Below are 27,970 nucleotides of genomic sequence, written 5' to 3'. Positions count from 1 at the left end.
ACAGATTTCAAAGGTTTAAAAATCTTCCCCAAGCGGGGCGCCTGGCGGACGCAGTCAGTACAGCGCGTGGCTCTTGATCTCGGGGTCAGGAGTTCGAGCCCTGCGCTGGGTGTAGAGATTAAAAATAAAATCTTGCGGGGCGCATGGAAGGCTCAGTCGGTTGAGTGTCCGACTTCAGCTCAGGTCACGATCTCGCGGTGAGTTCAAGCCCCGCGTCGGGCTCTGGGCTGATGGCTCAGAGCCTGGAGCCTGCTTCAGATTCTTTGTCTCCCTCTCTCTCTGCTCCTCCCCCACTCATGCTCTCTCTCTCTCTCTCTCTCTCTCTCTCTCTCAAAACTAAACATTAAAAAAATTAAAAGCAAAGAAAATCTTGGGGCGCCTGGGCGGCTCAGTCGGTTAAGCGTCTGACTTTGGCTCAGGTCATAATCTCACAATCTGTGAGTTCGAGCCCCACGTCGGGCTCTTCGCTGACCGTGTGGAGCCTGCTTGGGACTCTCTGCCTCTCCTCTCTCTGCTCCTCCCCGACTCCTAAATAAGCAAACCAACTTGAAAAGAACAAAAAAAGAATGAAAACAATTATGAAAAACAAAAACAAGAAAAGAAGGGAGCTTGGGGGGCTCAGTTGGTTGAGCATCCGACTTCACCCAAGGTCACGATCCGGCAGTTCATGGGTTCAAGCCCCGTGATGGGCTCGCTGCTGACAGCACAGAGCCTGCTTTGGGTGCTCTCTCCCCCTCTCTCCCTGCCCCTTGCCCGCTCCCACTCTCTCTCTCAAAAATAAACATCACAAACAAACAAGAAAGTAAAGCCCTCGGTTTACCAGGAAACGTTTCACTGTGCCAATATTATCTGCTGTGAAAACAGCTTTGAGGCAGCAATGAAATCTCTAGAAATCTCCTTGAATGTTTAAAGGTGGGGCCCCTTTGCTGAAACCAACCGGCTGTTCGAGTTTATTCAAAGTGAGAGGTGCATTCGCGGAACTGAAAACAACACTTAGAATGAGCTCGAGCCAGTCACCAGAACCACAGGTGTCGCTAGGCCCGTCCTCAGGGGAGGGCACACGAGAGCAGAGAGGAGAGGGGACTCGAAAAAGCCAACAGAAACTAAATGACTAAGCCTGGATTCAAAACCCAAGACATGTTTTTAAATGTTTTTATTTATTTTTGAGACACAGAGACAGAGCATGGGCAGGGGAGGGGCAGAGAGAGAGGGAGACCCAGAATCGGAAGCAGGCTCCAGGCTCTGAGCCGTCAGCACAGAGCCCGACGCGGGGCTCGAACCCACGAACCGCGAGATCATGACCTGAGCCGAAGTCGGACACTCAACCAACGGAGCCACCCAGGGGCCCCAAAAGCCAAGACGTTTTTAAAGTGGGGCCACAGGACAGGCAAAAACTGGTTGCGGTGGGAACGCGGGCGCCGTGGAAACCAGCACGGCTGTTCCTTGACAAGTTAAACAAGAAATCCTCCCTGATCCCGTGATCCCAGTGCCAGGCTCGCACCCGAGAGAACCACAAGCAGGTGCCTGAACGAAAACGAAAACCATTCACGACAACCAAACGGTGGAAAAAACTCAAATGTCCATCGACAGATGCATGGATGAATACAGTGCGGTCCGACCATACAGGTGGATAGCATCCAGCCATCAATAGGAATGACAGACTGAGGGACACATAAATCTCAACGGTCTAAGAGCCGGGCGCACAGGACATATTGCAGGATTCCACTTACAGGAAACTTCCAGGACAGGCAAACCTAGAGACAGCCTAGTGGGAGCCGGGGGGCTGGGGCGTAAAACGGGTTATGATGCTCACAGGCACGGGGCTTTGCTGACGGAAAGTTCTGGAACTAGACTGTGGTGGAGGCTGTGCTAAGAGAATGTACTCGATGCCACACAACTGCACACTTCCAAGTGGTTACAACGGTCATGTTTACGTTCCATATACACTTTTATCACAACGTAAAACGCTAATCACTTAACAGACCGTCAGACTAGATACTTGGGATGGATCTGTACGCGTGTGAATTATGGCTCAACGAAGCTATCTAAGAAAAACGTTGTGAAGCCGTTTCTCTAACAAGGGTGATACCTTTTAAAAGACACCTAATACGGGGGTAACCGGGTGGCTCAGTCGTTTGAGCATCTGACTTCGGCTCAGGTCACGATCTCAAGGTTCATGAGTTCGAGCCCCGCGTCGGGGTCTGTGCCGACAGTTCGGAGCCTGGAGCCTGCTTCGCATTCTGTGTCTCCCTCTCTCCACCCCTGTCCTGCTCATGCTCTGTCTCTCTCTCCCAAAAACAAATAAACATTTAAAAAAGTAAAACACGGGGCGCCTAGGGGGCTCAGTCGGTTGAGCGTCCGGCTTCGGCTCAAGTCACGATCTCAAGTTCCATGAGTTCGAGCCCCGCGTCGGGCTCTGTGCCGACAGCTCAGAGCCTGGAGCCTGCTTCACATTCTGTGTCTCCCTCTCTCTCTCCACCCCCGTCCTGCTCATGCTCTGTCTCTCTCTCCCAAAAACAAATAAACATTTAAAAAAGTAAAATTAAAAAAAAAAAAAACAGTAAAACACATAACACATGCTGCTACATCAGAAAGGAAAAGATCTCCCACAACAGCCAGACAAGTCCGTGACCCAACGATGGTAAATTAACCCGGTCACAAAGCGGAATCCCAGGACACCTGCACCTCGGAGCGGGCGTCACAGTGAGCTGAAGCCACGCTTACCCTGTTCACAGTATCCTGGACCGCAGGGACCGGCAGGCGTGGCAGAGACGTCTGGAAGCTGTACAACATGGGCTTGCGGCCTGAAAAGATCTTGACCATGCCCTTAAAAACAAAAAAGGTACGTTTTAGAACGTGAGACCGCGTTAAAGATGTGAAACCGGTTCTCAAGCGCAGACGACTTGCCGACTGGTTGCGGACGTTCTGCGGTGGCCTGTGTCCCCTTCTGGTCTGTTTTCCGCCCCCGGGCACACAAACAAGCAGGGAAGCCCAAACGAAACCCAGGCTGATGAAAGCCCAAGTCTGACACATGCCGCGAGGGGCCCGGGACAGGACCCCTTCTTGGGCGCCCAGATTCTGCTGTCTGACTGCACCGCTGCATGCGGGCCCCGTGTCAGTCAGCTGGTTCTGCGAGGCCCTCGGGTTAGGGACTGGCTCAAAACTCTGGCAACGGTGACGAGGGGCTGGACCGAGAGGCCTGGGCTCGAGCCAACCCCAGGAGCAGCGGTGCGGCCCCCCCTCAGCCACCGCCAAGCCCAATGGACAGCACGCATCTATCTGCCTATCGGCCCTCGCTTTCATCTGGAATGATCTAACCTTGGTGTCGTAACTGGTCATCTCCTATGGACCAGACCTCAAAGGCATTTCTAGGGCTCAAGGAGGGGTGGGGAGGGGGGGGGTGGCTGGGACTCAACCGGACATGACCAGAATGCCATCGTGGGAACACCGTTTAGCTTTATTCTGTGAAGTGTGGGTGCCGTCTCTGACTCTCTCATGGGTGTTAAATTCTGCTTCTCTGGAAAACTGAAATCTCACAGCCACGTGGGCACAGGAAGTCGGTCTGGAGGAGAGCGAAGCGTGTGGGTGCGGGTGGGCCCCGGGAGGTGGGGCTCAGCCGTCACGGGTGAAGTCGGACAAACGTCCACATGCACGGCAGACGAGGGGACGCTCAGACTACGGGCCCAGGAGAGCAGGCAAAACCCCCTCGGGGAGAAGGGTGAACCGAGCAGACCTGGTCAGACCGGTCGGCTAGGGGAACCACTCAGTCAGAAGACCTTTGAAAGCTGCAGACGGATGTCACTTTACTTTGATGGATGGCGAGCCTAGCACACGCTAATATACCACGTTCAGGACTCCCGGACTCTTTACTCTTTGGCCACACGTGTGAGTCATGGGGAAGCAATGCCCCTGCCAGCAAGGAGAGGCCAACTCCCAGGTCAACCAGCCGAGCGTGGAGGGGAGAGGTCCACGGGGATCCTCCTTTGGAAGTACAAGGCACCCGCACCTGACTCCGTGCCAGGTGAGGCGAGCCAGCCACAGAAGGACCGATACCGCGGCGAACGGGGCAGCGGCTGCCCGGCCGGGGCACTGGCCCTGTCCCCGACATCACCGCACTGTGGGCCTAAACCCTTGCTGAGAAGGTGGATCTCGTTCACGGGCTCTTTCCACGGAGGAAAACGGGGCAGGGCGTGAGGAAACTTTGCAAGGAACTAAGTCTATGGCCCGGAGACTGATCATGGGGTTGCAGGTGCACACGTCCCCAAGGACACACTGCTAAACAGCTACGGCCTTTTGTACGTCAAACTGTGCCCCATAAAAGCACTTAAAAAAAAAAAAAAAAAAAGGAAAAACCAATACCAGGGGCGCCTGGGCGGCTCGGACGGTTAAGCGTCCAACTTCAGCTCAGGTCACGATCTCACAGTTCATGGGTTCGAGCCCCACATCGGACTCTGTGCTGACAGTTGGAGCCTGGAGCCTGCTTTGGATTCTGTGTCTCCCTCTCTCTCTCTGCCCCTCCCCTGTTCATGCTCTGTCGCTCTCTCTCTCTCTCTCTCAGAAATAAAAAAAATTTAAAAATCCACACGCGTCCGGCACCGAGGGCGAAGGGAGGCTCCGTTACCATCCAGATCTTGGTGGCGCGGCTCATCTTGCCGTGCTGGGCAAACATCCAGCCGTGGTAGGACAGCAGCACCTTGAGGGAGTAGCGCATGGTGATGATGAGGGCCACCCACAGCCCCGTGCCGAACAGGAGGCCGCTGACCACGTTCTTCGTCTGGCTGGACATGTAGCCGCTAGGGACGAGACAAGCCGAGAATGCATTACGCACTGCCAGCCAGAGCAGCCTCCCCTCGACACCAGTGACACTCTGGACCCCGAACCAAAGGGAGGACGCTAGCCTGGGTGGCTCGGTCAGTTAAGAATCCGACCTCACGGTTCGTGAGTTTGATCCCCATGTCGGGCTCTGTGCTGCCAGTGAGGAGCCTGCTTGGGAGTCTCTCTCTCTCTCTCTCTCTCTCTCTCTCTCTCTCTGCCCCTCCCCTGCTTGCATGCACACTTGCTCTCTCTCTCAAAATAAGTACACACTTTTCAAAAAAATTGCTAGAAGAGTAGATCTTAAAAGCTCTCTCCGTAAGAAAAAAAAATTTGTACCTATATGGGGACATGAATATTAATTAGGCTGGTGGTAATCACTTAAAGGTATATGCACCTACCAAATGATGTTATACACCTGAAACTAACATGACATTATACGTCAGTTGTATCTCCTTTTTTTAAATGATTTAAGTGTGCTTCAAATTATTAACACAACCAATATACAGAAGCTAAAGGTACTTCCACTATTGAAAAACCGCCAAGTTAACACCTTATCATGCTTAAGTGACATTGAAACTAATTATCTTCAAGGTAAAATACTTTTGCTCCAAAATTTGTGTCTTTCTATAAGCCGTCAAATCCTGTGTTTAAGCTCGGGGTGCCCAGGTGGTTCAGGAGGTTGTGTCTGACTCTTGGTTTCAGCTCAGGTCATGATCCTACCATTTGTGAGATCGAGCCCCATGTGGGGTTCTGCACTGATAGCATGGTCTCTGCTTGGGATTCTCTCTCTCTCTCCCTCTCCCTCTCTCCCCGCCCTCTGCCCCTCCCCCACTCTGGTGCTCTGTTTGTCTCTCTCTCTCAAAATAAATAAATAAACTTAAAAAAAAAAATCTTGTGTCCAAGTTTAACTGTAGCCTCTGCTTTATCTCTACACTTTCTTTTTGGATAGTGTAATCTATAAGCCAGCTTAGATCTAGGCATTTAAGAACCTATCTCTCAGATCATCTATGCTTTGGATTCCGAAGTCCTACATCACTGAAGAAAAAGACACATACCTGTTAGGTCCACAAAAATTGGAGAGTATCATAACGTTAACAAAGAGATGACACATTCCGGATTTTTAATATAATATACATATGGATACTTGGATGACAAGCATTAGCAAAAAAAAAAAAGCCTTCTTTTATTTTTGTTTATTTATTTTTGAGAGAAAGCCCACAAGGGAAAGGGGCATAGACAGAGGGAGACAGAGGATCCGAAGCGGGCTCTGCACTGTCAGCACAGAGCCCAACGTGGGGCTCGAACTCATGAACCTTGAGATCGTGACCTGAGCCGAAGTCAGAGACTTAACTGACTGAGCCACCCAGGTACCCCCCAAAAAAGCTTTCTTTTAAAGAACATATTCTTTCCGAGGCTGCAGGGGCCAGACAAACACAGAGCACATCCCACACAGCCAGTACGTCTATGCTTATGAAAACAGTCACCCGGGACCGTCGGAGATGCTCTCCAGGAAGATGGTTCCAGAATGACCCTCAAGCCTGGAAGACGGTGGTTCTTAATCTGTTCTTTCTAAATCTGGGCCAGGGACGGCCCAGTTCACCGCAATTGGTTTAGAGGGAGCAAAGAAACAAATCGTATAAAGACCCAGATTATAAAGGGCTGTAAATAGCCAAGACTTCTAAATATAATCCAGTGTTAAGAGTCCACACTGGAGAGTAAATTAAAAATCTGTGTTAAACCCACAGCAGTCTGAAACGTACGGAGAAACAGTATGACCCAGGGTGGAGGCCAGCCGTCTGCAGGGGTCGGCCTGTGACTCCCCAGGATCGCCAGGACAGGAGGAGCAAGGTCTGCCCAGGGCATCAGGAATGTTGGGGTCCCCGCCTTGGCCTCCCGGGCCCCCAAGGCAGCGCAGGGGACCTGGCAGGCGTTCAGCCCAGGCACGCTTCCCCTGAAATGATGGCATTTTCATTCTAGGCCCTGCAGACGCTTGTAAAGGCCCCAGCCGGCATTTCTGAGGCCGCATGGAGGCCGCGAGCGACTCAGCTGGACTCTGGGCTTTCAACAAGAAGGGATCAAGGGCAAAGGGCACCTGCTCAAGGCGACCCAAGGCCAAGCTTTTAAATTTTTTTCTTTTAATGTTTATTTACTTTTGAGAGAGAGAGTGTGAGCGGGGGAGGAGCAGAGAGAGAGGGAGACACAGAATTGAAAGCAGGCTCCGGGCTGCTTTCTCAAAAGGCCCAGAGTTCATCTGCTCGGCTGAGGCCAGCCCCCGACACGACAGGGACGGCCCGGGAAACGTGAGGACACGCCTGGGCTGCCCTCTCGTCCGTCACTGGGGTTCCCACCGTCCACACGTGCCCTCTGGCCCGAAAAACAAAGCCCAGCTATGAGACGAGGCCTCTGGGGACCGTTATCGCTCTAGTAAGAGACTTAAAAGGTTTGTCAGTGCAAACAAGCAACAGAGAAATAGGATTGGAGGTCTGGCACGGAACAGCCACGGCAGCTGGAAGGTAGCAGGATGCTTCCCAACCAGAAAATAGGGGCGCCTGGGCGGCTCAGTCAGTTGAGCGTCCGGCTTCGGCTCAGGGCGTGAGCTCGCGGTTCGTGAGTTCGAGCCCCGCGTCGGGCTCTGGGCTGACAGCTCAGAGCCTGGAGCCTGCTTCGGATCCTCTGTCCCCCTCTCTCTGCCCCTCCCCCACTTGCTCTGTCTCGTTCTGTCATCCGGCCACTCAGAGCCCCATCAGGCAGTGCTGTTTGTTTCGTGTCTGTCTCGTGGGACGGTTCTGTGAGCAGGCAGCCCAGATTTCGGAGGTGTGCGGCCCCCACTTCCTCTCCCTGGGACTCAGCACAAGATCCCGCCCCTGTGAACACTTCACTTTACCACGGAGACCCCCATGACAGAAGTCGCTGAAGCACAGGGTGCGACCCACAAGCGTCACGCCATCCCTGGGCTGCAGGGAGGAAAGGACTTCACAGGGGTTCCGTTAATGCCCTCCAGGCCGTGCCCACACTCCACATGGGACCCCAGGCACCACCGACCTTCTCAGAGAAGTATCAGCCCAAAGGCTCCTCCAGGACAGATATCACGTAGAAAGCCGATTTTCGAGCCCCTAGAAAAACCTAAGACTCTCAGGAGTGCTGGGGTTCCCGCTGGGGTTCTAAGCCACTCTGACAGGTGCTAAGGGGCTGAGGTCCCCCCCAGAGCCAACAGTTTTGAGGACCCTGCAGTCAGGCTAAGTGCACCGACCACAACCTTGGGCCCTGACGTGACTTCCCGGGGCAACCCGGGACCACGTGCTTCTTAGCCCTGGCCTTCATAGAAAGGGCCACGAGGGACCACGGACCCCCTGGGGACCTTAACACTGGTTGAAGACACAGAAGAGAGCCTACAGGAGAACAGCAAAGCTTCCAAATGAATTGGAACAGGAAGTTATATATGTGAAAAGACATAAAAATATCAGCGACAAGGGGCACCTGGGTGGCTCAGTCGGTTGAGCTTCTGACTTGAGCTCAGGGGATGATCTTGTGATTCGTGGGTTCGAGCCCTGCGTCGGGCTCTGTGCTGACAGCTCGAGCCTGGAGCCTGCTTTGGGTTCCGGGCCTCCCTCTCTCTCTGCCCCTCCCCCCCCAAATATATACACATTAAAAAAATTGTTTTTTGTTTTTTTTTTTTAATTTTTTTTCAACATTTATTTATTTTTTTGGGGGACAGAGAGAGACAGAGCATGAACGGGGGAGGGGCAGAGAGAGAGGGAGACCCAGAATCGGAAACAGGCTCCAGGCTCTGAGCCATCAGCCCAGAGCCCGACGCGGGGCTCGAACTCACGGACCGCGAGATCGTGACCTGGCTGAAGTCGACGCTTAACCGACTGCGCCACCCAGGCGCCCCTAAAAAAATTGTTTTAATAGTAAAAGAATACATACCAGCGGTAAAAATCACTAACGAGAATCGCTAACTTCCTAGAGGGTTTGCGATCTAGAAAGAGTACTTACCTAGTATCAAGGGTCCGATTGATTTTCGCGATTATTCCCAGCGAGGGGTCGATCTTCGCGTACATGGTTGACATCACACCCACCACCACGATGAGCCAACTGGAGGGGCTGGCCGGGTACACACCGGTGATGATGCCATTCTGGAAACAGAGCATGCACCGTGAGCACGTCCCGCCCACAAAATCCACGGCCCCTGGTAGTGAGGGTAGTGGGATGATGGACAGTGGGAAGGAGGCATTTGTAGCACATCGTGGCTAAGTGACCACACTGTCACTACTGGAAATCTTCCCCAGGGCCTCCAGCCCCTTCGCTTCCTCTGCTTCTGAGCCAATCCCCTCCCTGGAGCAGATTCCCTGAGAGTGACCCCAGGACATGAGAATCGCCTGAGCCACCAGCTTAACACCGATGCCCCCCATCTCCATCCAGACTGACTCATGACACCGAGTTAAGGACGTCATTGGGGCGCCTGGGTGGCTCAGTCGGTGGAGCGTCTGACTTCGGCTCAGGTCATGATCTCGCGGCTTGTGGGTTCGAGCCCCGCGTCGGGCTCTGCGCTGATGGCTTGGAGCCTGGAGCCCGCTTCGGATTCTGTGTCTCCCTCTCTCTGCCCCTCCCCGGCTCACACTTTGTCTCACTCTGTTTCTCAAAAATAAATAAATGTAAAAAAAAAAAAAATTCAAGGATGTCACTGAGCCAACCATGAAGTCCTGTCCCCAACCCGCTCCACCTGGGATGCCCCAAGACCCCAGCTCCCAAACCACCCCTGCCTGCTGCTCTTGAATCAAAAGACCACTCAACCCCCAAGTATTTCCAAGACACCTCACTCCATGTTGAGAATCTGTTGAACCATCCTTCAGCCAACACCCCCACCACTAAAAGTAGCAAAAAACCACAAAAAGTAGCAGGTGTGAGGGCCCGGCAGATATGAAACAAAATTTTGGAAACCAGGTGAGCAGTGTAGCTCCTTATTCTCTTCACTTACGTGTTTGTTTCAAAACTTCTAACTCAAAGAAATTCTTTTTTTTTTTTTAACGTTTATTTATTATTTTTGAGACAGGGAGAGACAGAGCACGAACGGGGGAGGGGCAGAGAGAGAGGGAGACACAGAATCGGAAGCAGGCTCCAGGCTCCGAGCCATCAGCCCAGAGCCCGACGCGGGGCTCGAACTCACGGACGGCGAGATCGTGACCTGAGCTGAAGTCGGACGCCCAACCGACTGCGCCACCCAGGCGCCCCCTCAAAGAAATTCTTAATAAAGCCATCTTAGGGGCGCCTGGGTGGCGCAGTCGGTTAAGCGTCCAACTTCAGCCAGGTCACGATCTCGCGGACCGTGAGTTCGAGCCCCGCGTCGGGCTCTGGGCTGATGGCTCGGAGCCTGGAGCCTGTTTCCGATTCTGTGTCTCCCTCTCTCTCTGCCCCTCCCCCGTTCGTGCTCTGTCTCTCTCTGTCCCAAAAATAAATAAAAAATGTTGAAAAAAAAAATTTTTTTAAATAAAGCCATCTTAATAAGAGATTGCTTTGACCAAGACAATGGGTTTAAAAGCTCTCAAAGCCTACCTGAATTTTTAGAAGACAGCTGCATCCCTCCATGCTATTCCCACCCAATCCCCCGCTATTGAGAGGCGTAAAGGAAAGAGATGTTAAACAAAGTGGGGGGTTCTTTTTGGTGTTCTCTGAAGCAAATGTTTTTAAGACAAATAAATACATATATTACGTTATATTAAAACGGGAGGCAGGGGGCGCCTGGGTGGCTCAGTTGTTGAGCATCCAACTTCCGCTCAGGTCATGAGCTCAAGTCCTGCCCATCAGGCTCTGTGCTGACAGCTCACAGCCCGAAGCCTGCTTCAGACTGTGTCTCCCTCTCTCTCTGCCCCTCCCCTGCTCATGCTCTGTCTCTATCAAAACATGAATAAACGGTAAAAAAAATTTTTTTAATAAATAAATAAAACGGAGGCAGGAAGGGTCTAGACAGAAGGTCTCCCGCTCACCCGCCGTCCCCCTGCCTCCCCTCTTGCTCCGAGCCCTGTGCTCCTCTGCAAACCCCTCAGTTAGGCACAGCTGTGCACTGTTCAGCTGTCCTACAAGGTCCTTAAGACCAGAGAACATTTGCACTGGGTTGCAGCGATTGATGGCCACAGCTCTGCACCCAACTTTCTCTTTTCTTGGATTTGAAGGTAAAAAGGGGTTGCTCTGGACGAGGTCGGGTGGCAAAACGCGCTTCTCCCTGTAGGTGGCGCCCTCCCCCACCACAGGTGCCTCTGGGGCTGGCTTGTGACCTGGAGCCCTCTGGCTGTGCCCCAGGCACCTGACCAGCAAGGCCGGTTCCCAGGGACCTGTCCACCTTCTCTGAGGTCACTGCTCTCACCTACTTTGGCTCCTGGCACCTTCTCAACAGCCCTTCTCTGAGCCACACCCTCTGAAAAGGAAACTGGAAAATGAACACAGTTCTCCGTTTCCCTCATTGCCGGTGGGGGCGGGGAGGAACTGGACAATTCTCTCGTCTGAATTTTTTCCATATGTGTATTTTATTCCTTCCATGATTTTGGAAATAAATTGAATTTACAAACAAAGGGGAAACAAGACTCGTGGTTAATTAAAAACAGTGACTACATGTCCACTCTTTCAGGTAAACAGGATTGAGAGCACGTGAAGCTAGCTATATTTGAATTTACGTGCACCTATTTCAACGTTTGGCTAATTTCTTTTTATGTTTATTTATTTTTGAGACAGAGAAACAGCATGGGGGGAGGGCAGAGAGAGAGAGGGAGACAGAGAATCCAAAGCAGGCTCCAGGCTGTCAGCACAGAGCCCGACGCGGGGCTTGAACCCAAAACCGTGAGATCATGACCTGAGCTGAAGCCAGACACTTAACCGACTGAGCCACCCAGGCGCCCCAACGTTTGGCTAATTTTATCAGCAAGGTAGCCGTTAGGTAAATTCACTGCAATCCACACAGCTAGGAAACAATCCTTTTTCTACAAGGCGTAAGGGGTTCTGGGCTCCAAGCAGGAGACACGGATGCTGGTCTTTTCCTCTGCTTCTCCGAGCAGGCTCTCTGAACCCCAACTCACCTGCCTAGGGGCGCCGGTTCCCCTGCCTGCCTTCCAGAACTTCAGGAAGCCAGTGAGTGTGTTTCACAAGGACAGAGGAAGTATCAATTACGCGGCAATCACCGCTCTGAAATGCTTTCTTGCCAGCACCTGGAGGCGTTTTCTCAGATGCTAACGTGAGCGCCTTACAGATCTCAACAGGTATCTGCTAACCTTGAATCTGATGAACTTCTTTTTCCAGGAATGAAGTCCAGACAGGTAGATCTGCTTCAGGGCTTCATGGCTCAGCCGCAGGTCGATCCCATCTGGGGTGACCGTGAACTGGAAGGCCACGGCTTGGTGGGCTTCCGCCATCTTCAGTAACGCCCTAGGAGGAGGAGGGGAGAGCGTAACGCACCAGCCTTTCACCGGATGTTAGAAAACCCCTTCCACGGCCCTGGGATTCGTTCTGAATTTGCAGGTTTCCTAGCCATTTGACAAACTTAACGGTCCCTTAAGAGATCCGATCCTGGGATTCCATGCCGACCCCTCCCCTGCCTGTCGGGCACTACACAGCCCACTGCACCCTCTGCTCGGAAGCCTGGGGCGGGGATCAGCAGAGTCCAGGAGGGGAGCCCCCTCCCACCCAGAAACCCCCACCCCCCTGGCCCCCGCCCCCGGGCCATCCCACGGCACCAACCCTCCAGGCCAGCAGCCCAGGCCACACCCAGCTGACTCAGGAAGCTGGTGGCTGTTCGGCAACCTGCAAATGCCGCCTGGAGGCTGGCACAGAAGAAACCCAGAGGGTCCACAGGAGTCCGTGATGGCCCTGAACCCCTCATCTTCAGGCCGGGGCACCGGGACTCGGGTGTGCCTGTGGCTGCTGACTTGAGAGACCATCCCGGTCGCCACAAAGACGCCACGAAATCCAGGCGCACGGAGTCCTTGGGAGTGGGTGCTTATGCGTGTCGGAGCCAGGCCCCCCTCCTCCTCCTCCTCCTCCTCCTCCTCCTCCTCCTCCTCCTCGGAGGCTGTGACTGAAACCAACCTGGGTCAGCAACCCGAAGGCTGGAACACTGACGAGCGCCCACAAATGAACGCACCTTTCCCGTCAATGGCTCCGGGCCGGGTCTCTGGCTCCCTTCCTCCTGGCCCGTCTTCTTCCCTGGCCACTCCTGATGCCCTCCCGGCCTCCCTCCCGCACAGCCGGCCCCTCGGCCACCTTCTCTTCCGACACTCTGCCCGAGCGCTCCGCGAGGAAAGGGCAGCTAACAGAGGGGCAAAGTCACCGAGGACCGGGGCAAAAACCCGACACTGAGCTTTCTCACCGCCAACGACTCCTCCCGCTTTTACCTGTTTGAGCCTACAGAGGGCGGGCGTAGGACCTACGGAAATCAACAGGTACCGCGCTTTCAAAGATGCCCAGTTACAAAAGCCCAAACTAGCTTAGTCTTCAGCTAATTGGAACAAAGAGCCCCAGGAGAGGCCCCCAGAAGGCACGCAGCTTTCATTCGTGTGCTCCTTCGGCAAGAGTTTGTTGACTGCCTCCGGTGTGCCAGCCACAGGGAGGATGGAGACCTTGGCAGAAGGTCCCCACCCCAACTCGGACAGAGAGGCCAAAAGAGGGGACCTCCCGGGTGACACAGGAAGCCCAGAGGGCAAGCCTCTCAAGCCTGAAGGAAAACAAGCCTCTAGGTAGAGGTCAAGGGCAGGTCAAGGGCAGGGCGGCTGAGGTCAAGGGCAGGCAGCTAACTTTGGAGAGGAATGCCCAGAGGCAGCCATGGGAGGCAGAGGGGTTTTATGCTAAGAACGAAGGAAAAACATTCCAAGGGCTTTAAGTCACTGTTTCTGTTCTCTAGAAGTCCACTCTGGCTGACGTAAGGACTGTGGGTGGGGCCGGGAAGCAGACCAGTAAGAGGGGGAAGCAGTCTTCCAGGACACAGGGGCGCCAGTGGGGGACCGGAGGAGGACCCACTCCAGAAAGCCTTCAGAGGCCCCCAGGGGATCCTGGCCCATCCGCTCACGGGAGCCACTCGAGGGCACAGGAGAGTGTCCGCGTGGGCAGGACAGGTTGGGAGTGGGAGGGGCGTCCAGGTGGGGATGCCGGGGGCAGAGGGACAGGCTGGGACGGGCACACCTGGGAAGTGTCACCACGCAGCACCTGAGGCTCTGACCTGGTCTGCCAAGCGTTCAAGGTTGTCGACGTGTTATTTCATGGGCACGGAGCCAGGCTCCCTCGCCTGGCCGGCTGTGCAGGCCCAGACCCCAAGGCTGAGAGCCGCGAGCTCTCCAGGCAAATGCCTGCTGCAGGTAATTCGGGATGTTGACGGGGGCATCCAAACCGCTCTGAATCCTCTCCCTCCAAAAGCTATCCAAGGGTCTCTAGGATTCTCCAGGGGCCTCACGGTTAACCCTTAGCCCCTCCCCACGAAGATTTCAGGCTACACGCGTGGCAGGCGGCAGGCGTTACAGAGAGAATTCTGCAGAACGTGAAGTGTGGCAAGCAAGGCCAACGGACCGGCTACCCTCTCGATGGTTTATAAGATCTTTCAAGGGCTTCACCCAGACCTGAGGGATTATTAATGCAGATGGAACATAAACATCGTGTCTGTAGACCATTCTATCCAAAGGTATGGGTCCCGGTGTTTGCTCAGGAATCTAACCTCCGCCAGGGAGAGGCAGGCGAGATAGGGAGTCTCTGCGGTCCTTTCCAGGAGTCAACGGCCTGGTCAGAACACTGAATTTAAGTCAGGATTCGTTTGTTTTGATTGCTTTGAACTGAAAGCCAGATGTAAGAGTCCTAAACGCACCGCAGAACGGACAACTTGGCTCTCTAGTTTTGCAGTCGCCCGGGCACCGCCCTGAGCAGAAGTCCCTCTTCGAGCCATAGCGGTCATTAGTGGACCAAGTGAACCGGACGACAAAGGTTTGAAAACTGAAAACTCCCTGTGCACATCTAGTAAGCGAACATTCCACCAATCCTGGCATCACAGCCTCATGTTTAAAAACACTTATGAGGGGCGCCTGGGTGGCTCAGTGGGTTAAGCATCTGACTGCGGCTCAGGTCACGATCTCACACTCGTGAGTTTGAGCCCCGCGTGGGGCTCTGTGCTGACCGCTCAGAGCCTGGAGCCTGTTTCAGATTCTGTGTCTCCCCCTCTCTCTGCCCCACCCCTGCTCATGCTCTGTTTCTCTCTGTCTCTTTAAAAATAAATTTAAAAATAAATAAATAAATAAAAATAAAAACAAAAACACTTATGAGAGGCGCCTGGGTGGCTCAGTGGGTTAAGCGTCCGACTTCAGCTCAGGTCGTGATCTCACGGTTGGGGAGTTCGAGCCCCGCGTCGGGCTCTGGGCTGTCAGAGCAGAGTCCACGTCGGATCCTCTGTCCCCCTTTCTCTCTGCCTCTCCCTCTCTCTCACCTAGGGTTGGGGGCAGAAGGAGGACTGAGTGGGGTAGATAGCTAAAGGGAGGACGGCTTCTTTCTCGGGCGATGAACACGTTCCAATGTTAACTGTGCTAATGGCTGCACATATCCGTAAAGAGACTCATAATCGCTGGAGCGTTCACTTTGGACGGGCGTGTGGACTGTGGGGTAAGTTAAACCACAATAAAGCTGTTATTTTTAAAAAAAAGAAAAAAAAAGAAAAAAAAACACTGCCTCATGAAACTGAAGTGTTATCTATTCAACATTTATGCCCCTAAATCTCTCTTCAAATACAGAATTCCAGCGTCCCACTCGCTGAGAACTCACTCCTTCGAACAACTGTCAGCTCGCGGCATCTGGAAACAGCCGTTAAATATTTTTAGGCATCATAGGATATTGCTGAAAACACCTGTCCGCTGCAGCTCAGTGCAATCTCACACTCGGAGACCAACTTTCAAAGCTCCCTAGACCCTTCGAGTGGCCGTCAGCGCCCGCCTTCTGGGCACATCTCGCCCGCCGGCCACGTGAGCCGGAAGCCAGCACCCACAGAGCCACGGCCAGGCCCCACCACCCATGCACAGAGTCAAAGTCAAATCAGGAGGGGCCCGTTCACAGGGTTTCTGCCCGCCCACAAGCCGGTCCTTGCATTCCAGTGTCCGTAACCGGGGAATAAGCTAGACCCACCCAACGACAGACACCTCGAATGTCAACAACAAAGGACGAGCGAGCCTACCTGTCGGATCACTGCACCCCCTGACCTACCGCGCCCTGGCACGACCTGCACGACGCAGGGCACGCCCTCACCTCTCACCCAGGTGGGTGTGGGCAGAGCCTGCCTGCCTGCCCTGCCTCCCTCACCCACCTCCGAGTCTCCCCCAGAGAAGGGCCAGAATAACTGAGGAGGACGAAGCTCCCAGCACTTCCCAAGGGCTGACCGCACCGGAGGCTGGGGGAGAAGAGAGACCCCCCGTCCCAGGTGGAAGGAGGCAAGCCATTCATCAATTCAGGGACCATCAGGAATTAGGAGGACCCCACAGGAGGCCTGGCGAACTTGACTATACTACGCAGCAAGGTCGTATTCTGCCCCGAACGTTTTATTTTTTTTATTTTTTTTTTTTATTTTTTTTTTCAACGTTTATTTATTTTTCGGACAGAGAGAGACAGAGCATGAACGGGGGAGGGGCAGAGAGAGAGGGAGACACAGAATCGGAAGCAGGCTCCAGGCTCCGAGCCCTCAGCCCAGAGCCCGACGCGGGGGCTCGAACTCCCGGACCGCGAGATCGCGACCTGGCTGAAGTCGGACGCTTCACCGACTGCGCCACCCAGGCGTCCCATGCCCCGAACGTTTTAAATCGGGAGATGCTGCAAACACGGACAAGTACAGAACAATACCTATGAGCCCCCTTCCTGGAATAGTAGTCTTCTGCCGTATCAGCTTGACCCTGCCCTGTCTCCCACTCCCCGCTCCTGGGTCAGCCTCCCTGGAGTCCCCTCCTGGTGACGCCTGTCATTCTCTCAGCACGGCTGGGAACCCCAACACCCTGTAAGAGGAAGGGCCCTGGGCCAGCTGGCGGGCCGGGCCTGCGTCTGGAGCCAGGCCACTTCACGGGACAGTAAGCCTTCAACCTTCCAGGATAGCGGCGGTGAAGGGCCTCAGCACGAAGGGGGCCCCCGAGGGCCTTGTGAGCAGGCAGCACCCCCCCCCCGCCGCCTCCTGGTGCTGTTGGGGGTTGGGGAGGGGGGCTCTGCTATGCCCCAGCTGAGACACAACTGAACAGTCTGAGCGCTGGCCTCACTCACCATCCGCTTCCTCCCGGATAAGGTGACCGGGCATGTAGACTCTTATCTGCCACCGCCCCCACCCCTGGCAGGATTCTGAGCTGGGGGGTCCCTGGTTCCTCTTCCAGCCCCTCTGCACCCCAGCAGTTAGCGCCGCACAGGGCCCTGCCTGGGGCTTTAACTGCTACCTCACCACCGTTTCCCCTCCGAGAAGCCCACCACTGCCTACCAGGCTCCGCGCCTCACCCCTGTGACGCGCACGAGCACCAGACCCTGCTAACTTGCAAAGGCATGCTGTCCTCCCACCACGACCCCGTACCATCCCCGCCTGAGCACCTCTCTACCTGGGTGGAACGAGGTGACCTCCCCGGGACAGAGCTTACGGGCTTACGCGGCATGACCCCTGCGATCCACCTGCTCGGCAGGACGGCACCTGCTCCCCGAGTTCTCAGCCAGCTAGAGAAGAGAGTACGTGTACTGGCAGGAAAGGCAGGAAAGACCGGGGGTGGGCGGGGGGGGCGGGGGCAGGGAGATAGGCTGCAAAGAAAACACAGACGGATGAAAAGAGAGCTTAACTCCCCTTTCTGTCAGTCGTTTGTTCTCTCAAATCATCACTGAGCAACTACCAGAGGCCTTAGGACAAGAAACCTGGGGGCGCCTGGGTGGCCCAGTCGGTTAAGCGTCCGACTTCAGCTCAGGCCATGCTCTCGTGGTTTGTGGGTTCAAGCCCTGCGTGGGGCTCTGTGCTGACAGCTCAGAGCCTGGAGTCTGCTTCGGATTCTGTGTCTCCCACTCTCTCTGCCCCTCCCCTGCTCATGCTCGGTCTCTGTCTGTCTCTGTGTCTCTCATAAATAAATAAACGTTAAAAAAATTTTTTTTTAACTTTTAAACAGAACAAGAGGGGCGCCTGAGTGGCTCAGTCGGCTAAGCGTCCAACTTCGGCTCAGGTCATGATCCCACAGTCTGTGAGTTCGAGCCCCGCGTGGGGCTCTGTGCTGACAGCTCAGAGCCTGGAGCGTGTTTCAGATTTTGTGTCTCCCTCTCTCTCTGCCCCTCCCCCGTTCATGTTCTGTCTCTCTCTGTCAAAAAAAAAAAAAAAAAAAAAAAGTTAATTAAAAAAATAATAAGTAAAAAATAAATAAATACACAGAACAAGAAATCTGAACAGGAAAGGGGTACCTGGGTGGCTTCATTGGTAAAGCCTCCAACTCTTGATTTAGACTCAAGTCACGACCTCAAAATTTAGGAGTTCAGGCCCCACATCGGGCTCTTCAAGGACAGTGCAGAGCCTGCTTGGGATGATTCCCTCTCTCTTTGCCCCCTCCCCATTCTGTCTCAAAATAAATAAGTAAACTTAAAAAAACAAGTCTAAACAGGAGGGAACAGGGTGACAGGGGAATCACGTTCTGGGAACACAGACTGGCCGCCCCTGTCCCAGATGGTGCCACCGAGTAACGGGGAGGCCCCTCGGGGAGTATTCTCGATGCCAGGCCACCTTTCGCTGTGCACCTGCCAGACCAGCTCGGCAGTAAACTGGAAGTCAACAGCTTCAGGCAGCGAAATTTATCCAACGTGCTGAAGACACGTGTCTCCGTGGTCTGGGGTGCTGTGGGGCGCCACGGACCCGTTTATTTTCCCTGGCACCGCAGAAATCCTCCCTGGTTGCACCAGGCGCGGAGAGCGCCCGCCCGGACCCCATCCGATGGTGAGCTTTGCACAAACCTCCTCGCCTGGGACACACCTGGGCGCCGCGCCCCCAGGCTGAGCGTGGGAACCACGTAGCGGTGCTACTTTAGAAATCATGAAGGCCACCAGAGGGGACAGGTGCTTCCAAGGACGGTGCCAGAGACTTAAGCACCTTACGCTAATCCGCTCTCGGAAAAACACCAAGGTCCAGAGTAAGGCGCTCTGGTTGAGAGCGACGACCTATTTATCCCAATTTTTATAAATTCCCATCACGGGCCTATTAGGTGGCTGCTCCTACAGCGTCCCAAGCTCGCTCCCCCAGGCCCCTCCGCTCGGGCCAGCACCCCGGCCACCCCGACCATGACGGGGGTGGGGGCGGGCCCTGCTAACCCCAACTCACAGCTGGGATGCCTTCTGCCCTGCTCCCATCTTCCGGCTCCGCACACCCAGCTTAAAGCTCCCCTCCCGCAAGGCTGCCTCCCAGAGAACAACGTCCCACCGGTTCCATTTGGTGATTCTACCCGCACTGACTGGCTGATGACGCTCACTCGTGCGTCTTTCATTTATTTAATCTCCCAACGGAAGCGGTGAACGTCTCCGGGACACGAGTCCTTGTTCAACTGTGAGTCCAGCGAGGACCACAGACAGTTCTCCCAACGCCAAGTGAAGAAGCTGGAGCAGGGCGGGGAGGGATGATGTCGCAACAGCTCGTTCAACGTCGGTCAGATTACTTTAATTTCGCCAACTTTGCCCAATGCCACTCGCTGATCTCTGGCCAATAAACTGGTCTGTACTCCCGTGTTTCACGTGTCCCTGCCTTTGTCTTCCTTCTCCTCAATCAATTCCTTTTCGCCATAACCGCAGAGGTCAGCGGCCCGCCAATCGTCACACTAGCCATCCCGAAGCCGGGTCCCCTTCCCCTCCAGAAGGCCGGCCACGGTGCCACCCCCAGCCCCAGAGGTCCTGGGACGGGCAGCCGCTGAGGAAAGGAGGTGAAAGGTCAGCCCAATGCCAAGTGCTTAGTTGGATTCCAAAACAGGGGTGGGGGGTGGGGGGCGGGGGGGAAATTCAGACATGGAAATCACCTCCGTGATAAACAAACCATCGGACCGGACCTGCCATGTGGCATGGGGCTTCCAACCAAAATATATAATTCTGTGCTGTCAGAGCTCTTCCAACAGAGCCTTGAACCCAGATAGGGAGGTAGGAAGGAAGGCAGGAAGCTAGGTAGGTAGGTAGCTAACTAGCTAAGACAGACAGGAGATGCAGACTCGTGTTTGTGCTTTTAGCAACGAAAATACAAATTACTCCTCCTACCAACCTGTTTGGCCTATGCTGGACAACATGATGCACGTTTCACCCAAACTGCCCATTTAATTCCCGCCAGAGCCGGGGCGCCTGGGTGGCTCAGTCGGTTAAGCCTCCGACTTCGGCTCAGGTCACGATCTCGCGTTGCGTGGGTTCGAGCCCCGCGTCGGGCTCTGTGCTGACAGCTCAGAGCCTGGAGCCTGTTTCAGATTCTGTGTCTCCCTCTTTCTCTGACCCTCCCCTGTTCATGCTCTCTCTGTGTCTCAAAAATAAATAAACGTTAAAAAAAAAAAATTTTTTTTTAATAAATAAATAAAAAGGAAAAAAAAATAATTCCCGCCAGAACCCACGGAATGGCACGAATTTACCAGGGAGAAGACCGACGCTCGGGCGTCGAGGCACACACACCTGCCCAAGGTCACGGCCAGCAAAGAGCGGAGCTGGGGGATCAGACCCGCGTCCGACCCCCCAACCCACGTGCTTACCTGCCAGGTGAAGAGACACTCCATTCAAAGTGCCACGCGAGATCGCTACAGCTACGACACGGGTGCGAAATTAGATCGCTCCGCTGTAGCCAGAATGATGTGACTGCAGTCAGCAATAAAACCACAGCAACTACAAACACGACCAGGGCCAACTCTAAAATCGTTCTCAGGCACCCGTCTCCCTGCTACAGTTGCACAATCTACTCGCACGCGGGAGCGGGCCCTGTCTTCTACGGCCAAGCACAGCATCAACAGCGGGCAGTGACTCTGGGGGCACAGCCCGTTTCCCTCATCAGGGAGGAAGCTGGGGCCGGAGGACACTCGGGCCACCACCCCTGGAAAAACTCTCGAGGGGAGACACCGCAGGCACCATCTACAGCATCGTCTTCGACGGAGGCCAGAGCGGCGCCGCGTATCCCTCTGGGGCCCAGCGACCAGTGTCCGGGACGGTTCTGCTTGGCCACACAAAGCTGGTTCTGTCTCCAGGATGGACACAACACGGGAGGCCATGTTCCTGCCAAGCAGGACTACAGAGATGGCACCCGGGCCGGCCTCAGTGCTGCTACCCACGGCACTTCAAGGAAGGTACCAGAAGGTTCCGGAAGGGTATCAGCCAGGGGAAATCCAGACCTGCATGTGTGGCAAGGTTCATACCTTTCTTCTCTTTTCTTTTCTTTTCTTTTCTAAGTAATCTCTACACCTAACGTGGAGCTCGAACTTACAACCCCGAGATCAAGCGTCCCGTGTTCCACTGACTGAGCCCACCAGGCGCCCCAAAAAGGTTCGTGAGGTTGCTCAGATTCCTTCTTGCTCCGTCAGTATTTCCTATTCCCGCTACTACGGTCACGATTAGGGCGAGGAGTTAGGCGCAGGCAAAAATTAGCAGTAACAGCACGGAAAAGGGAGCACCCGTCCACCCGTGTGTGGGCGCACAGCTTTCTGCCCGTCGTGTGCCGTGTCATACTCACTTGCAGACGTGACTCTCCGTGATTGTGCTCTTGTGTTTTCTTGATAAGTGCATATGCAGATAAATACGGATTATTTCCCTAACCTGATGGAGGCACCTTAGAAGCAAGAACGTGAGATGCAAAACTCACTTTGTGTTTCTGGGAGGGCTTCGTGTGCAAGAAACAGGCAGGAACGGTCACTAAGGAGGTGGGGTCTCTTGAATCCACCACTGGGCATTTAATATTTTCATTAATTAACTGGCCATACAGTTAACTTATTGCAGTCAAGTATATCGTAATACGCCATTCACGTTCATGGAGTAAATACGCCAAGACGAGGCAGGTTATAGAGGGAATTCTGAATCGTTACACCTTTAAGTCTCTGGGAAAACAACAGCTTCTGCCTAGTGACCTAGTGAGGTGCTGTAAAAAATAAACCAAATGTGGGGCGCCTGGGTGGCTCAGTCGGTTAAGCATCCGACTTCGGTTCAGGTCATGATCTCACGGTCCGTTGAGTTCGAGCCCTGCGTCGGGCTCTGTGCTGACAGCTCAGAGCCTGGAGCCTACTTCAGATTCTGTGTCTGACCCTCCCCCGTTCGTGCTCTGTCTCTCTCTGTCTCAAAAAAAATAAATAAATGAATGTTAAAAAAATTTTTTTTAAATAAAAAAATAAACAAAATAAACCAAATGCAAAACGTGAAAAACAAAAAATAAAAGTAAACCAAATGCAAATTTACACCTAGTGTGGCCCCACTCCGGGAAGTAATGGCTAATCAGACGAACGCAGAGAAACGTGACCTGCGCAAAAGAATTGGGGAAAGGTCACTGGGGGTCACATTTTTGTAAAGAAAATACAGAATGTCTTGGCAGTTATCTGCGCCGTCCGTTCAGGTATTTTCTCCGGACGCACGCCCACGAGGACCTGCCCCCCAGCCACACCGTCAGCAATGCCGCTGCCGAAGAAGCTTGCGTCCCCCAAAAGAGACCCCCGGACCTCTGCTCATCCCACGCTGTTCCCACAAGTGTTCCCAAAACCACCGGCAGGGGAGCCTTCACCCACAGCGTGCTCTTCACCCAGAAGTGTAACTGAACTTGGGAAATCACAAGTTCCAATTCAGGGACGGGGGAGCACCGTCATACCCGTAATCCCTGCCTGCGGCCACGGGATTATTTGCCAGAACCCGTGCCCACTTTACACCCTCAAGACTAAGGTCACACCCGGGGACCCTCCCTGGTGACAAAGAACAACAGGTGTCGGGGGCACCACTTTACAGATGCGGAAATGGACACCCGGAAACACGCCCAGTGGGCACGGACGTGGGCCCTCTGCCTGCACTGCGGTCCGAGAAGCAGCAGCGTGCTGCAGGGAGAGAGCACAAGCTTCGGAGAACACGGATCTGGATCCAAATTCCAGCTCTGACACTTACCGGGCCGTGTGTGCAGGTGTGGAAGACAGAAAAGGCTCGAGCGGATGTCACAGCCTCATCACAAGACCCTTTGCCTGGCCTATAAAGTATGAGAATATCCAGCCGTCACATCAAGTGATGGGGTCAACACATCAGGCCTTCAATGCAGGAACACACTGGAGTGTGCCGGACTCCCAACTGGAGTCCCAGGCTCCAGGAACATGGGCTTCCGTGTGGATTTGCCGCCTCGCCTCCTTCTTGCCAGTAGACCCCCTCCCCTCACTCTATCCGCTCCCCCCACCCCGTGCTGGCATCGGATACCCCCCCCCAAAATCTGACTTTGACATTTAGCTTGCCACAGCACTGCTGGGCTCATTTCTAGTGTTCCTTGTTGTACCTGCCGCTGTACAACGGGGGGGGGGGGGGGGGGCTTGAGAAACTAGAAAGAAACCTAAACTCTTCACCCTAAATCTTTTTTTTTTTTTTAATGTTTATTTTTTGAGACATTGACAGAGTGTGAGCAGGAGAGGGGCAGAGAGAGGAAGACACAGAATCCGAAACAGCCTCCAGGATCTGAGCTGTCGGCACAGGGCCCGACGCGGGGCTCGAACCCACAAACCGTGAGATCACGCCCTGAGCCGAAGTCGGAGCTCAACCGACTGAGCCACCCAGGCGCCCCACCCTAAATCTTTTTTAAGGGCACTAGAGAGGCTGACATGTAGGAAAATTAGTGATCAATGCATTATCTCATAAATGAGGAAGTCTTCCATGAAACGTAAAATTTGAGTTACAACACACGACAATGTCTGAAAGCCATAGTCATTTCGTGTTTGCTTTTAATATAAACATGTATTGGGGCGCCTGGGTGGCTCAGTCGGTGAAGCGTCCGACCCTGGCTCAGGTCATGATCTCACGGTTCCTGAGTTTGAGCCCCGTGTCGGGCTCTGTGCTGACAGTTTGGAGCCTGGAGCTGCTTCGGATTCTGTGTCTCCCTCTCTCTCTGCCCCACCCCCACTCGGACTCTGTATCTCTCTCTCTCTCTCTCTCTAAAAATAAACATTAAAAAAAAAAAAAAGCATCTGACTTCAGCTCAGGCAGTGCGGAGCCTGCTTGGGATTCTCTCCCTCTCTCTCTCCCCTTTTCTCTGTCCCCATCCCACCCTCTTTCTCAAATAAATAGACTTAAAAAAAAAGTTTTAGGATGACACTCAGGTTCCTGGGATGGGTTGGTGAACCACCACATCGGGAGTATGGAGGAGTCCTTTCCTTTTAACCTCAAGAACCTGGTGTCCAACAATTAGCTGATAATTTCTAGAAGGCAGAGCAGTAGCCACCCTATCCCCCGGCCCTCCACAGTGGCAAATACCCTACGTACCCCCAAAGAGGCAGGACTCGTGCAGTGGCAAAATTTCTTTCAATTATTAACTTCCAACAACATTCTGGGCAGAAAAACAACCCCTGCAAACTTACAGGTGGCCATTCTGGAGAACTGAGGCTCTGGATCACCTCACCACAAAGGTCAGCTGGCTTCAAGCCCAGGGTCTGCTGGGAACCCAACGTCCACCCAGTATTTGCACGGGGTAGAAGGTGAACTTCACAAAAGGCAACAGAATGTGATAAATCAGCAAACATAAAGTACTCCTTACTTGTGTCAATTAACAGATTGAACAACAACACGCCCCGTGCAGCCTACACTGTTTCTACAGGCATCAGAGACGGTTAGGCTGGTGGCTTCTGGAGAGGGGCCCCGAGTGCCGAGGCCAGTCCCGCGTTAACGTTCCCATGTGCGCCCCCTTCGTTTTGCACCGTGTCAAACAGAAAAATCCTCGCAGGCCAAGCTCGGGGGGAGAGGCTCAAGCCATTCGAAGAGAACAGAGGCCTCATTAAAGCGGGCCCCAGAGAATCTCTGAAACACACTCGAAACGTGCCAGTTTTCTTTTATTCTAAATCCTCCGGGAATCGAAGTTCAGGCTCCCCCCCCCCCCCCCGCAGCAACCCAACTCTGGCCCGCCAGCGATAACCACGCGGAGTGACTCAACGTCCTCTCCCACAAAGGAAAAACTGCACCCGATCAAAGTGCAGAAGCAGCTCCGGGCCAGAGCGGGCGCGCGTTTCCGCCTCCCACCTTCCCCGACGCCCTGGGAGCCCAGGCTGCGTCTCTAATTGCTCAGCTGGAACGCGTCCCGGAGGGCACCGCAGGCAACTGCGGCCGGCGCGCCCCGCCCCGCCCCCACGGCGCGCGTCACGTGACGGCTGCGAAAAGTAGGGGAAAGGTTACCACGAGCCCCGCCCCCGGCCTGGCGCGCCCGGGGCGCTCAGATCCTGTTCCACCCGCCCGGCTCGGGGAGACCTTCCGGAGCGAGCTGGCTCGCGTCGCCGGCGCTGCCACCCTCCTCCCCCGGCGACACGAAGCGCCTCTCCGTGGGAAGGCCGAGCCCCGCGTGGCCAGCCCTGGGGACAGCTGAGGGCTCAGGGCGCCCTATGCCACCCCACACCCAAACTGCAGCATCGCGTCCCGGCGCGCCCGAAGCGCGTCCGGAAGGGGCTTGCTGCGAAGCCCCGGGGAAAAAGTAACAGTGTTTCTATGAATGGGCACGCGGGGCCAGGGTTGCATAAGCGCAGGCTCTGGCCCCAAGACTCCCCGGGGGCCCACGCTTGCCCACTAGATTCACACTGGTCTGGAGACAGGCCAAGGGCGGCAGCAGCAGGGACGCCAGGTTTCTTCCCTTCGCCCCTGGCTTAGGCCACTTGTTTTCAGTGCAAACTCGAAAGGTTATTTCGGCCTGTGCACCGTGCCAATTTCTGCCACTGTGATACAAAGTATGTGCGCTCCCTTTTCTCTGTTTGATTTCAACAGATGGGAGTTCAGTGTACAAGGTCGGGTCTAGAAATGTTTCACCGGAAGGAAGCCGGTCGTTTGTATGCGAAAAGGAGCCCCCGGGCGCAGAGGCAGCACCACCCCAACCCCTGAGTGCTGCACACAGTTCACATCAGACACGATGGCCCCAGACGACTTACAACCAGACGCTGCCTCGCCTCTGCGATCAGCACGATCATCAGCCTTATGTCCTCATATTTACGCCACACTCCCCGCGCGTCGCCCTACATACTTTGGAAAGGCGGGGGGGGGGGGGGGGGGGGGGGGGGATGCTCGCTGTCATAAATGAAAGAACAGTGAGTTCGGCCATTTTTTAATCACTTGGTTTGGGGTTCAGAAGGAAATAAGCATGCTTGAATATCTGGAATGACCAGAAACCCGACGCCTATGCAAGAAAATGGTGTAACAAAATACACGTTTCCAAAGAGTAAACGGATTTTGTCCGGTACCTTACAAAGTTACCGGTCTCCCACAAAAATCTGCCAGTAAGTATTTGAACTACACAAAGAGCACAGAGGAACCGAAAGCCTGTCCTGAGTTGGGAAAACGACGTCTGGTCCCTACTGAATCGGGTTGATTACTCCGGAGTTTTAACTCTTGGTGTTAAAAAAGTCAGGTCGGCTTGAACGAAAGCCAACCATCAATTTACATTATAAAGACGCTGACCCACGGCCTTTCCGAACAAAATGAAAGGAACTGGTCGTTGACTCGCCGAGGGGGCTGAGGTTTGGAGCTGCCTCCATCCCGGCCCGGGACCCCGGGTAGCTCCGCCACCCCGACCGCGCCGTCCCGGCAGGAAGGGCCAGAGCGCCCAGGCCTGGTCACGTGACGCCCCTCCTCCACCCCCCCGCCGGGCCGCTGCCGGGCTGGGAACCCGCCGCGACCTTGGGCAGTTTCACGGCGCCCACCTGCCCCGCACCAGGGGATGGGGGGCGCTCGCAAGCGGGGACCCCGGCCGGACGCCCCGACCTCGCTCACGACGGGTGCTCCGACCGCGCGGGGAGTCCCGCGTCAAGGGCGTGTCCCGACGGCTGCAATGCGGGGGCGGCCGCAGGAGGCTGGGTGGACTGCGCCCCACGGAGTCCCGAAGGCCGAGCGTCCCTCTAGCTCCCACTGCGACCCCTGGACGTCCCCCTAGGCCCAATCCACCCCCGGAGGGCGAAGGGATGCGGCGGGATCGAGAGGGGGTTGGCGGCGCCCAGCCAAGTCCAGAAGGCCGAGCACCCCTCCTGCAGCCTCACCGACCCTCGGACGGACCCCCAGACCCAATCCATTCCGAAGAGTGGGGTGGGATGAGAGGAAAGGGGCTCTAGGGGCCCCAGGCCAGAGGCATCCTGCCCAGTCCGGAGAACCAAGCATCCCTCCAGCTCCCGCACTGTACCTCCCGGCGGGCCGATCGACCCTCGGGCGTACCCCCAGACCCAATCCACTCCTGGGAAGTGAGAGCGAGAAGGGCGAAGAAAGAGGCCAGTACCCCTACTGGTCCCGAGCTTGGCGCATCCTACCCAAGTCCGAAGGGCTGAGCATCCTTCCCGCTGCCGCACCGGACCGGCACAGGAGGCCCGCGCGCAGACACACCCCTAGGCGGACCCCAGACCCAATCCACCGCGGGAGGTGGGGAGTCCCCGACCCGCTCCCGTTTCAGGCTCCCCACGAACCCCGCCGTCCTGGCGGGGCGATGCCGGAGGTTCCCCTCGGCGCTGCGGCTCGGCAGGCGGCCCCCGCACCCCCCGCCCTCCGGAGTCCGGACCCTGGCAGTCCCCGCGCGCCCCACCCTGGCGCCGGCCGCAGCCCGCTCGCCCATCGTCCCCGCGCGCCCAGCCTCGGCCCAGCCTTACCGAGTCGGCAAGCGGAGGCGCGGCGGCGGCGGCGGCGGCGGCGGCGGCGGCGGCGGCGGCTGACTGAGCGAGCGGCGAGCGAGAGCCGGAGGCGGGAGGGCCGCGGGCGAGGCCGAGTGCACCCGACGCCGGCAGCCGCCGATTGGCTGCCGCTCGCGGGGCTTCGGTGCGGGCGGGGCTGAGACTCCCGGAGCTCGGCGGGTCGGGGGCGGGACCTGGACGGGGCGGGGCATCGGCGGGGCGCCTAGGGGGACGCGTCAGGTGAGGAAACCGAGGCTGCACCGAGGCCCGCCACCTGAGCCTCTGCCAGCCGGGGGCCCAGGGCGACATTCCTCACCCTGGAGACTCTGTTTTCTCATCCGAAAAATGGGCCAACT

General features: G+C 55.3%; 1 protein-coding gene across 3 annotated transcripts in view; it reads right to left on the bottom strand.

Annotated features, from left to right (window-relative positions):
* Window positions 1-27,752, bottom strand: part of CPT1A (carnitine palmitoyltransferase 1A) — a 57,704-nt gene extending 29,952 nt beyond the window's left edge. The window contains exons 1-5 of one of the 3 annotated variants that reach the window (XM_047877176.1): window positions 27,594-27,752; window positions 12,075-12,228; window positions 8,812-8,951; window positions 4,622-4,793; window positions 2,725-2,826 (exon numbers count right to left, since the gene is read on the bottom strand). In XM_047877176.1, coding sequence (XP_047733132.1) covers window positions 2,725-2,826; window positions 4,622-4,793; window positions 8,812-8,951; window positions 12,075-12,215 — 555 coding nt within the window. In that variant the 5' untranslated portion in view covers window positions 12,216-12,228; window positions 27,594-27,752. Of the gene's footprint in view, window positions 1-2,724; window positions 2,827-4,621; window positions 4,794-8,811; window positions 8,952-12,074; window positions 12,229-12,943; window positions 13,157-17,429; window positions 17,494-27,593 lie in introns of those variants that run through there. The other 2 variants (XM_047877177.1, XM_047877178.1) reach the window with 2 other exon arrangements.
* Between the last annotated feature and the right edge of the window lie 218 nt (window positions 27,753-27,970).

The sequence above is a fragment of the Prionailurus viverrinus genome, chromosome D1 (genome assembly GCF_022837055.1).
Source record: "Prionailurus viverrinus isolate Anna chromosome D1, UM_Priviv_1.0, whole genome shotgun sequence".
Lineage (NCBI taxonomy): Eukaryota > Metazoa > Chordata > Mammalia > Carnivora > Felidae > Prionailurus > Prionailurus viverrinus.
This window is presented reverse-complemented; position numbering and strand designations above follow the sequence as displayed.